General features: G+C 50.1%; 2 protein-coding genes across 4 annotated transcripts in view; one reads left to right on the forward strand and one right to left on the reverse strand.

Moving 5' to 3' along the window:
• Positions 1–4,042, forward strand: part of Ctps1 (CTP synthase 1) — a 30,447-nt gene extending 26,405 nt beyond the window's left edge. For both annotated transcript variants that reach the window (XM_028785839.1, XM_028785843.1), the window contains 6 exons: positions 35–131; positions 1,110–1,165; positions 1,247–1,343; positions 1,858–2,002; positions 2,495–2,583; positions 3,238–4,042. In XM_028785839.1, coding sequence (XP_028641672.1) covers positions 35–131; positions 1,110–1,165; positions 1,247–1,343; positions 1,858–2,002; positions 2,495–2,579 — 480 coding nt within the window. In that variant the 3' untranslated portion in view covers positions 2,580–2,583; positions 3,238–4,042. The remainder of the gene's footprint in view (positions 1–34; positions 132–1,109; positions 1,166–1,246; positions 1,344–1,857; positions 2,003–2,494; positions 2,584–3,237) is intronic.
• Positions 4,043–6,757: 2,715 nt separating this feature from the next.
• Slfnl1 (schlafen like 1) lies at positions 6,758–11,221 on the reverse strand. 2 transcript variants are annotated; one of them, XM_028788334.1, is made up of 5 exons: positions 10,977–11,221; positions 9,869–10,439; positions 7,966–8,508; positions 7,616–7,759; positions 6,758–7,025 (listed from the first exon to the last, which is right to left on the reverse strand). In XM_028788334.1, the coding sequence occupies exons 2-5, from the start codon at positions 10,301–10,303 to the stop codon at positions 6,903–6,905; spliced, it is 1,245 nt and encodes a 414-aa protein (XP_028644167.1). In that variant the 5' UTR covers positions 10,304–10,439; positions 10,977–11,221; the 3' UTR covers positions 6,758–6,902. The 2 variants fall into 2 exon arrangements, with proteins under 2 accessions (XP_028644167.1, XP_028644176.1); XM_028788343.1 differs by lacking the exon at positions 10,977–11,221 and having other exon boundaries at positions 6,903–7,025; positions 7,966–8,310; positions 9,869–10,303.
• Between the last annotated feature and the right edge of the window lie 196 nt (positions 11,222–11,417).

The raw sequence follows: 11,417 nt of genomic DNA on the forward strand, positions 1-11,417 counted from the left end.
TTGGTAGTCAGACTTGTTTTCTGAATATCTCTAGGTCATAGACATGCCGGAACATAACCCTGGGCAAATGGGTGGAACCATGAGACTGGGCAAGAGGAGAACCCTGTTCCAGACCAAGAACTCAGTCATGAGTAAGTTGTTTCACAGGAGTCTGGCTTTCATCCTTGTCTTTGTAGGACATCTGTGCTAGGTGGTTCTATAGTTCCAAAGAGCCAGGCCAGCCTTTTCTTGGCTGTGTGGCTACCTTTGCATTTCTTTACTCCTCCTCTTCATCTCATGCTTGTTTAGGATGTATGGTGTTAGCTAGATGGTCTCTGGTAATGCATCTAGCCCTTGGGTAGATGTGGGTAGCTTAATAAAACAGGCTGTTAGGTTAAATCATTGCAATCTGTGGTTACTTTCTTAAACTAGTAAATAGAACTATGTGAAATTTGATGATTTAAAAAAATCAGTTTCACATAGTTTAATCTAAATATGCTTTATTCTAACAAATAGCGATTGTGGTTAAAACTTAGGGGAATTGGAAGGAGAAAAATGCCCCTACAAGACTTGCCCAATGGGAACATTGCTCCTTTAACATTGGTAGAGGTGCCTGGGGGGTTCCAGTCAGACTAGTTTCAGAATCACTTGAGTGTCATTTTTAGGATCTTCCATCTGTGCTGTTCTGTGGGTTTGGGGTCTCAGTAGGAGTAAGTGAGGAGTAAGTCAGTAAGCACCCCATTTGCACACACTGCGTTTGTTTATCTGCAGTCACCACATACCAAACAGCTTTTCATTTCCCTTCCCCACACACTGTTTTCAGGGACCTGGTTTTCCAGGAGGGCCTGGCCTGTACTTTTGGTGTTTCCCAACAATACAGTGCTTAGCATTTAGCAGTGGTGTGTTCAAGGGAGATGGTAAAATTTTGTGTTGCTGTGGTTGTTGGTTTGGGCAGAGGAGCCAGAGCCCCAGGAATTATTCATCTGAATTATATCAAGAGCAGGCAAATGTGGCCAGCAGAAGTTTGGTGGCCTGGTTTACTTACATGATAAGCGTGAACTGGGAATAGTTAGTAGTTTGCATAGACTTTTTGTGCAGGCAGGAGTCATAAATTGCTTGGTTTTCTGCAGGGAAACTCTATGGAGACACAGACTACTTAGAAGAAAGGCACCGCCACCGATTTGAGGTGAGGATGTGAGCCTGTTCCTTCCATTACTTTGCAAAGAATGGAGAGGCCAGAACAATAAGGTTTTTTTTGTCCCACCAGGTGAATCCAGTCCTGAAAAAGTGCTTGGAAGAGCAAGGCTTGAAGTTTGTTGGCCAAGATGTTGAAGGCGAGAGGATGGAGATTGTGGAGTTGGAAGGTGACTGTCTGGGGAGTGATAACTCAGTGGACAAAATGCAGTGAGGTTTTCTTGGTGTGTGGAAGAACAACAAAGTGTCACACTGCAGTTCCAGCACTTGGCAAGCTAAGGAAGGAAGATCTTAAGTTCTAGGTCAGCCAGGGCGACAGAGTCAGACGCTATCTCAAGAAAAAGAAAAGTGTGCTGCACTTTGTCCTGACCTGGTGTTGAGGAGGCTGCAGAGTCGGGGAAGAGCTTCTGACAAGGTTCCAGAGGTGGGAGGCACACACCCATGTACAGTTTCCACAACGTCCATGGAGCATGAAGAGCTAGCTGGACTCAGTGCTAAATCCCTTTTAGCTTATATGTGAACAGTGTAGTTTAGCCTGTGTAAGTCACAGGATACTCAAATGGAAATCTGGAGAGCAGAGGCTGATAGCAGTGTGTCAGCTGACTCTGCTTTGGGGTTTCCTTTTCCTACATTTTGATGATAGACTTTTTCAAATGCTAATTGTTCCTTCTGAATTTGTTGCAGATCATCCATTTTTTGTTGGAGTACAGTATCACCCTGAGTTCCTGTCCAGGCCTATCAAGCCCTCCCCACCCTACTTTGGCCTCCTCCTGGCCTCTGTGGGGCGGCTCCCACATTACCTTCAGAAAGGCTGCCGGCTCTCACCCAGGTGGGGATGCTAACTCATCATAGTGAGGTTCTACACAGTCCTAAGAAAAAGCCATAGGTGGCAGGGCCTAGTCCTTGTTTAGGTGACCACACACCCCTCGGTATGCTGTGAAGGTTCCCATTCTTACCCTGGGGTTTTGTTAGGCTGCCCCCTGTCTTACTGGCCAGGCCTCGTCTTTGTAGTTTCTTGGTTCTGTTATTGCTGCTGAGCATATCCTGTCCATGGCATGTGTGTCACTACCAGGTAGCCATATGCCCTATAACTCCTTTTCTCTGAAACCGGTTTCTCTGGGTGGTTAGTATATCAATGTTGAACAATTGGGGAGGGGCTGTATCTCTTGCAACTAGAGGAAGGAATTCCCTCCACAGCCTGATGTATGTGGTAGTGATAGTTGCCACATGTGGACACATGCTGTGTATAACTGTGGTTACAAAGGTGGGGAAGTAAAGTGAGTCTTTGATGGGAGATGAGTAAACCTTCTCAATTCCACAGGGACACTTACAGTGACAGAAGTGGGAGCAGCTCCCCCGACTCTGAAATCACTGAACTGAAGTTTCCATCAATAAGTCAGGACTGATCCAGTAAGTGACTTTTTTAAACAATTTTATTTATATGAGTACATTGTAGCTGTCTTCAGACACACCAGAAGAGGGCATCGGATCCCATTACAGATGGTTGTGAGCCACCACATGGTTGTGGCAATCGAACTCAGGACTTCTGGAAGAGCTGACAGTGCTCTTAACTGCCGAGCCTGCTCTCCAGCCTCAGTTAGTGACATTTTTAAGGTTTAGTAAAAAACTGAAAAAGTGGTAACAGACTCCCTAAGAACTCACTTGCCAGCCAGCTTAGCTCTCTGTGTGAGCTACAGATTCTGTGAGTTGTATCTCACAGAGTAAGCTGGAGACTGACAGGAAGATGTCTGTTAACCTCTTTCTTCACATATTGTATAAGCCCACGCATAGGAGCATACACCTACATTTCTCCATTTGTCAGTCATTGGGAGTTGCCTGCCCCTCAGCAGCCTTGAAACAGGTTGGTGCTGTCAACAAAGTGCTTGTATCTGGCTGAGACACAGAGGTTGCTGCAAGGCCTTGAAGGTCTGGATTTGCAAACATAGGTTTCTGTTATTCTCTCGCACAGGAACAGATCTTATTCCCTGTGTGTGCTGGCAACTAAGTTCTGACACTTTAGTAAACATCATATAATTCTAGCTTTTTTTTTTTTTTTTTAAACAGGATGATTCTGCAAGAAAGCCTTCTTCAACTTCAACTTTTGATAGTTTACAACTATGATTTTACACCCTGCTTTTGACACTTCTTTTAAATTATGTTTTTATTAAGATTATTTTATTATGGGGGAAAGGCATTTGGAAAACTTTGTCACTTGCATGTCCCGTCATTTATACTGGATCTTGCAACACAAGCATTTGTGTGACAATACCTTTGCGGTTTGTGTGCGTCTGCGATGGGAAGCAGGACTCTGGATGGGACCTGATGGTGGCTGCTGGCTGATTAAGGGCCATTAACCGTCTTGTTTTCCAACCACTTGAGTCACTGTCATTGGAGTGAATTGGTGTTATTTCCCTGGGGTGCCAGGACTCCCAGTGCTGGGCTGCTAACTGGGTGCTGGTGGAGTCTCAGTGCTGCTGAGTGACAGGGGACTAGGTGCCAGCTGTGGTTGCCCTCACCATCTAGAGGGATGTTTGGTTCTTTGGTACATCAGACAAGCTCTGTATCAAGTGTCACATAAAAACCCTGGGTCTCTATCTGGCTACACTTTCTATTCCTAGGGCTGAGAAAACTCCTTGCATCAAGGGGTCAAGAAACAAGGAATTGTAGGGTAACTGGTTCTAAAGCCCTCTCTTGTGTATGCACCATTGATTTGAGGGTATTTTTTTCTTCCAGAATGGTGTTATTGCAGTTGAAATGCAATTTGAAGTTATTTTCTTAATGTGATATAGCAATGGGCATGGCCATGTGCTTACAATATGGTGGCTGGCTTGATGTATACTCCTAACTTAATAAATAATGTGGAACCATTGGCGTGTTTTCTCCTGTCACTGGCTGGGGTGCTTTTCCATGGGCACTGAGCTTCAGTGCCAGGGCTTCTCCTCAGTGAACAGTCTGAGTATCAAACGAAGATGCAAGCCTTAGTAGCAACTAGGATTTCCCAGCAAGTCCGTTGGGTTGTCATGACATGTGTGCCAAGGGATTAAAAGCCAGTTGGTGCTGTGTGCTACTTAGCAAGAAGAGAAGAGAGGAACCATGGGCTGCCTGAACAGGGTCCTTTGCACGCTGCACACAGGTAATCCATACATGGAGCTAGGCAGCTGACCATGTGCTGTCTTAGACAGCCGTTGTTCTGTTCTCTCTCTCCCACTTTGCACTCATTCTTGACCTCTAGAGTTCAGGCTCAGAAATTCAAGGTCACAGGGAAGGGTTCTTTCCAAAGTGAATTGTGCGGTGTTGATGACATTGTTTTATTCACTTACTTGGGCTACAGTATAGGTAGCCTGGCTGTGTATAGGTAGGTGGCAACATCCATCACTTGCTACAAGTTGAGACGGGCCATTGGGGTGGGAAACATGTTTCACCTGTTTGCCTAACTCCTACCTCAGATTCCTCATTCCCTGGTCCAGTGTCACTGTCACCCTTGAGACCCAGAGTCCCAGACTCTTTTTTTTTTTTTCTTCCTTCAAGACAGGGTTTCTCTTATAGCCCTGGCTGTCCTGGAACTCACTCTGTAGACCAGGCTGGCCTCGAACTCAGAAATCCACCTGCCTCTGCTACCCAAGTGCTGGGATCAAAGGCATGCACCACTACCGTCTGGCCAAGCCCCACTCTTCTAATTCCTGTTCAAAAGCATCCTATCCTGTATTTCCCTTCTTTTCTGTGAGCTCACAAGCTTATGTCTTTCTGAATGGATCCTGTCTGCCTTTGGGATGATTCTAAGCTCTTTTCCCACTCATAGGGTCTACTGCTGTTGTCACAATAGTGAGGGCTTGACTGGGTGTGGAGTGGTTTGGAAGAGCCATTTCTATTGTTTTTCTCCTGATGAAGATGGCCTCACTATTGACCAATTGCCACATGGTAGCTGTAAGTATAACCTGTCGGCCAAAGGAAACCCCGCTTGGCTCCCAAGAGCTTGCCGTGCTGCTGACTATCCTGACAGGACTGATGCTTGGTGGTGCTGGAAGGCCGCCCTCCATGATTAGTGACTACCAGTGTGCAGTGGCTTCTCACTCATGTCCTTAGTGTGCTGACCTCAGACTTAGGGGCCAAGGGCAGGTGGCAGCTGTGTTCCCTGTGACTATCTGCTTTTACCAAAAACAGCTTCCAGAGAAAGTACTTCTGAGGGTGGTACCATTGGACCAGAGTGTAGCATGGTGTTTGGCACATGCACGTGTGGTGCCCAGAAACATTCTTGTCCTCTCACCTTTTGAGTAATGGCTTTATTTTTTCATTCATTCAGATTATCCTGGGACTAGAACCCATGACTTTATTCATGCTAGTGAATGAAGTGCTCTGTCACTGAGCCACAACTCGGCCTCAGGGGTGTATTCTTTATGTAGCACTGGGGACACCAGTGTGTGGGTAAAGGGAATTTGGTGATCTGTCATGAACAATTATGATCATGTTTGGTTCCTGGAAGCATTGTGAGTGCTGGCAGGGGCTGTTATCTGTTTGTCATCTGGGAAACTCAGGTCTAGGGTAGTGAGTGGTCCAGGGGTGTCCAGTGTCTGGTGAGTGGGGCATGAATTTTCAAAACCAGTTTATGTGTGCACATGTATCAAAGAGAATCCAGTGCTTGTCAGCACTCACCGTCTCCCCCCAACCCCCACCTTTTTGGTCCCTAACTCTGAATATAGCCTAACCTGCAGCATATATTTTAGTGGGAGAAACTATGACATCGCTATGGAAAGAAAAGGAAGCTAGGGGAAGAAGTCGCTCTTGTCTATCATTTTAGCATCTTGGTGGGATTTGGGGGGTGTGCTGGTGAAGCAGGAGTGGAAACTAAAGGGCTGCAGCTCTGAAGGAAGAGTGCTCTAGGCAGAGATTACCCAGGGCAGAGGCGGGGGTGGGTTGGTTGGTTGTGGCACACATGGCTGGTGTAAGGGACAGCAGGAGGATCTAGCACAGGTGGCTTTCTTAGGACAACATGCGCATGGACAGAAGAGGTACGGCAAAATCTAGCTCTGGCTTTTGTGTCAGTAGAGAGGCAGCAGTCCTGTCTGGCTAGACCCCTCCTGTGAATGGCTGTTCTGCCACAGCCAGCAAGATACCAGATACTATATGATGGTGACAAAATGCCCCTTGTCCACTGTCACTGTCTCACAGGTAACGAGACTGAGGCAGAGGTAGGCACTGTTAGCCAAAGTGCTTGATCTTAGGGTAGAGCTGCGGTGGGTGCCGAGTGGTTGTGGTGCTGTGCCAGTGGGCTCTGGCTCCCGAGCAGATGTGGGCTGGGCATGAGACCAAGTGTCTTAGAAATAACCGGGATCCCTGTGCATCAGTGTAAGGCGTGATGACACAAAAGTGCCAGCAGGTTGCCTGAGAGCTGCAGGGTGCTCATGCCCAATAATTGGTTACCAAGTAGATCTTGCTGGCTGCAAGTGGCCTTAACAAGTTGACAGATCTCCTAGCCCACTGTAATTGGCTTAGGCAAAAGGTGCATTTAGTTGAAGTTAGGAGTGCAGTGCCTTAGAGCTCAGCTCTAGAAGACTAGCCAAATTTTCTGAAAGCAGGGCTCCTTGAGGATGTGCCAAGAGCTGTTTATTAGCTATGCTACTGTGCCCACTCTGAGGTGAAGCCACATGGCTCCTGTGTGTGCAGTGCCAAGGGAGAGGAGGTGGCCCAGGCATGTTTTATTCCAAGTCTTAGCCCAAATCTTCCTCAAATCCTCATAGGACACAGCAGCTGCAGGACAGTGGCTGGCGCTGCCTCAACTGCTGCTGAAGCTGCTCCTTTTCCAGCGTTAACACCTTCACCTTCTCTTCCAGCTTGCCCAGCTCCATCGTCCACTTCTGATAGGACAGTGAGGCAGTAGATAACTAGGTTGTCTTCCATCCAGGGATGGGCTGCAGCCTGGGGCCCTGACCATGCTGCTGCCTCTGATGGAGAGTCTTGAGGTTGCCTCATCCACTGGGGTGGAGCCCCCTTTGCAGCCTTTCAAGGGCTGGCCTAGGGTCCTGACCACCACCTATGTCCCCAGTGTAGCTCCCTTACCCTCCGCTTTTCTACCATCTGGTGGTTCCTTCATAGAAAGGCTTCTCCTTGGGACCCACCCCTCCCCTACCTCCTCGCCAGGCTCTCCTTCAGTACAGTGCATACCCCTTTTCTAGTTTCCTTAGAGGATCTCAGTAGTCTAATCTCTCTGATCCCCTGGTCTTTCAGGTGGGTGGGGCTTTGTGCTGTGGAATGGGGTACAGATTTTAAAATGACTACTGGGACTTTCCCTCTAACCACTGAGCAGTGAATTGTGGGAGGCGGTGGCAGAGTTCCTTTTATCCAAGTCCTCCCTTCTCTAGGGTTGCTTAGCACTTTATTTAGGGTTAATGGCTGGTGGGATCTGAGTCAGCTTGACTCCAGCCCACCTTGGCCAGATCCTCCTCACCTGCCTGCACCAGTCCTGGATGGCGCCAACCGACAGTGGGCCCTGGATGCTCCCATCACGCCTTAGAAATACCTCCCCCTGGTCTGTCTCATACAGCTGTGGCTCACCCTGGGCCTTGGGGGTGTGCACCGTCAGGCGGAGTACCTTAGCAGGGGCAACAGAGGCTCAGTGCCTGCCACATCTGATGGTGGTAGTCCCAGTTGCACTTGGGCCATCCCATACTTTAGCTCCGGAAGGCAGCCTGGTAGGCTCCTTTCCTTAAGCTAGCTCCTGTTGCTCTTCCCACCCCTGTTCTGCTCAGCAGTATCACAGGGCAGTGCCACTGTCCTGCACGATGACCAGTAGCTCACCTTGAGAGGCGTGTTGGTCGTGGTTGTGCTTACGACAGGGATGAAGGTGAGGGTGTAGGCATCAGGAAAGACCTGGGGCTTGAAGCCCTGCAGGATGGAGTCTACCAGCAGGCGTGTACGGTCTTCATCACGATGGCTGCAGTGGATGCCCTGCACCAGGCCACTGTCCTCGACACCTACCAGCAGGCTGCCACCCTCACTGTTGAGAAATGCACATACGTAGCGCCGCACGTGGTGCTTGAAAGCCAGGCTCAGGTACTCACCACCGCCTCGCTTAAACTCCACGTTCCGTGTCTCGCTGCCAAGGAAGGCACCCTGGAATAGCTGCTCCTGGCCCAGGATCTTCTGGTGCACAATGGCACTGTCAGAGCGCACACCACTGGGTCGATTCTGAGAGACATGCCGACGTCCAGCTGAGCCCCAGTTAGGGGAAGGGTCTGGCAGTTGGGGCAGTGGTGTGTGCCTGAAGCCTGGGCTGGGGCCTGGGCTGGGGCCAGGGCTTGGGCCAGGGCTGTGGCTTGGACTTGGACCGCTGTCTTCCTGCTGGGGTGAGGGTCAAGATTGGGTGTATAGGCAAAGGCAGAAGGCAGGGGACCCTAACTTAAAGGACGGCCAGACCCCCATCACACTCTTGCTAGCAGTCATTTTCCAGGCTGAGAGCCCAATTCCACATATGTGCAAAAGCTTGTGCTGGCCCAAGGGCTCAAGCCAGCTCTTGGGTTGGGTTCTTCCTTGGCACCTGCTGTAGGATGCCTGGGTGGGTAAGAAGATTGCCACTTTGAAGTTGGCAGTCAGCATACCCCTGGTCCAGTCTTCTCCACTTGGAATGTGCAGTAAGGTCCCAGGCCCAGATGTTCCTAGGAGGTATCTTGGTAGCCCTGCAGTCCTCTGGGCAGAGACGCAGGTCCCTGATCTGAGGGACCTATTGTTCCTGAGTATCTGCCAGCTACTGGCTAATGAAAAGTCCTCCGAACCTTAGCTTTTCTGTCCTGAGTCCCTCTGTGGTTTCTGCTGTCTCTAGGGCTCTGGCAGTCTGTTTCTGCATAACCACCTCCATAGGGTCTCAATAGCCCATCAGCTTCCTCGTGCCATCCTCTAAGCAGCTCTAATGCCAGTTCAATGGCCACTCCCATTTCCCAGGTCTCTGGTGCCTTCACCTCTACAGGGCTTGATGCTCAACTGGTCTGGTGCATGGAGACGGACAGAGCCCTGGTAGCCCAGCAACTCCCAAGAGATGAACTTAGCCTCAGAAGCATAATAGACGCACATGTATCAAAAGGTTATCGCAACCCTTTTTTCTACAGTTCAAGCCCCATGGGCTTGTCCTCGGAACAGAAGACCAAGGATACTGGTAGTATAACCTTTCACTCCCAACAAAACTGGCCTGCATCCTGCTTTCCCTCGTTATACTTGTAGATCTGGGCCTACCTTCTGGCCTAGCCTCCTTCCTCCGTGGCCTCCAGCCTCAGCTCCAGAGATGCCCAACAGCCTGACCTACATCATTACCCTAACATCTTTTCTCTGCCTTCCACGATTCCTAAGTCCCACCAAGCCTTAGGACTGGATTTCTGTTCCCCTATAAATTTGTCCCCAGTGAGGGCTTGCCTCTTCTCACACAGCCACCTCGATTTGGGGACTGGCAGAGTTGGTTCTGTTCTTAGAGGGCTTGACCAGGACAGTGCATAGGTTGCCTGCCTCAGCCTTGCTTCTAGTGTTTGTCAGTGGAACAAAAGAGGTGACCAAGGGGAAACTCAGGACTTGGTATGTTTCAGGCCCAAACCTGACTGGATGCAAAAGGGTCAGTCATTGGAGTCACATCCCCTGGGTGTGCACAGTTCCTCATGCCATCCACACTCAGGTCTCTTCATGCCCTTCAGGGCACATCTGGGTAAACTGCACTTACCTCCCTGTGCTGTAGAGACTCCAAGCCCTCACTCAACACCAGCTCCTTGCCACGGGCTGTGAGCTCTTTGAGGATTAGTTGCTCCTCCAAGGCCATCTGCAGGCGCCAGGGGAGGGAAGCCAGCACTGCCTTGGGGGCAGCCACCTGTACCAGTGCATAAGTGTTCCGTGGCCGCCGCACTACTTCGATTTGGTCACGGGCCACTGGGAGCTCCAGCCGTTCTAGGGTGTCTCGCAGCAAGCAGGCGAGCACGGGCACAGAGAACTGGGGGTTTAGGTGGCCCACATAAAGAGTATGTGTGCTGGGAGCTGCCTTGAGGCCAGAGTCCTTGGGCGGGGGCTCTTTGAGAGGCAGCTCTAGCAGGGACTGTTTCCCCTGGGACATCACAGGAGACTCCCACATCTGTGTCTGTGCTGATCTCTTCCTGAGGCTCATGGTGGTCTTCCTCAGAAGGGATTTTGGTAGACCTCACTGCTGATTGCTCCTTCTGGGCCTGGCTCTCAGACTGGCCAGGGCTTCTCAATGGACTCACAGGTGCTGAGGCCTCTGGAGGCTTGTAGACGGGCAGAGGCTAGGCAGGGTCAGAAAGAAAGGGCAGAGGGCAAGTAACCAAGTAACCCCCTTGGGTGCCCAGGAAAGAGCCAGGTCTCTGGGCTTGTGGGCAGATAAGGGATTTGCCTGAAGGGTTAGGAACTTTGAGGTCTCTATACCCTCTAGATACTCCTCAATCTGTATCTAGGACCTCCTGGCTGTCTCTGGGGTTTCCTGACTTCCAGAAGGTTCTTAAAAGTCTCCAGGCCCTAGCAAGATGGTTAAAATGGGCCTTAGAGAAGAGGCCATAGTTCCAAACTGAGGACGACCTTTCCCAACTCTAAAACCTGCTAGGAGGTTGGTGTGGGTCACTGAAACTATTTAGGATTGGGTTGGCAGGTTTTGGGGTTCTGGCACACAACAACTATGCTCCCTCCCCATAAAAAGGGCCTTTGTATATATACATAAAACTTGAGGTGGCTCAGGAACTAGAGGTAGTTCCTTGCACCTTACCCTAGGCTTGTGGGCTCATTTACAGGCTGTGCCACAGGTGCACACACAAAAGCCTTCCACTCACCCCCACACCCTCAGCCTCCAACTTGGGTGGCAGGCACTATCAGCCTGCATCTTTTCAGACTGGGTCCTTGAGGCAGTCAGAGTCCTAGAGCCACCACAGCTGTAGTCGGGGTATTCAAGGCAAGCAGGAAGAGGAGGAAAGAGGAGGCCTATGATCTTCATGTCCTGCTAGCTCCTGCAGGGGCACAGGAGGTGTCAGCCCTGAGCTCCCACAACTCCAGGACACTTAGGACTTGGCATGGAGACAGAATCAGGGTCTAGGGAGTGGGCGGGGCCTGTGTAACAGCCTCTGTGATCTCACGAAGGCCAACAATGCCTTCTGGTTCAGACAAGCAGGGTTGGGATGCTGAGCAAGACAGTCTTCAATAGCTGTCGTGTCTGCTGACAATGTAAGCAGACGCAGCTGCTCACCCGCTATACACCTCGGCCATGGGGCCCTTGG

The sequence above is a fragment of the Grammomys surdaster genome, unplaced genomic scaffold (genome assembly GCF_004785775.1).
Source record: "Grammomys surdaster isolate TR1022 unplaced genomic scaffold, NIH_TR_1.0 100, whole genome shotgun sequence".
In the NCBI taxonomy this organism is placed as follows: Eukaryota; Metazoa; Chordata; class Mammalia; order Rodentia; family Muridae; genus Grammomys; species Grammomys surdaster.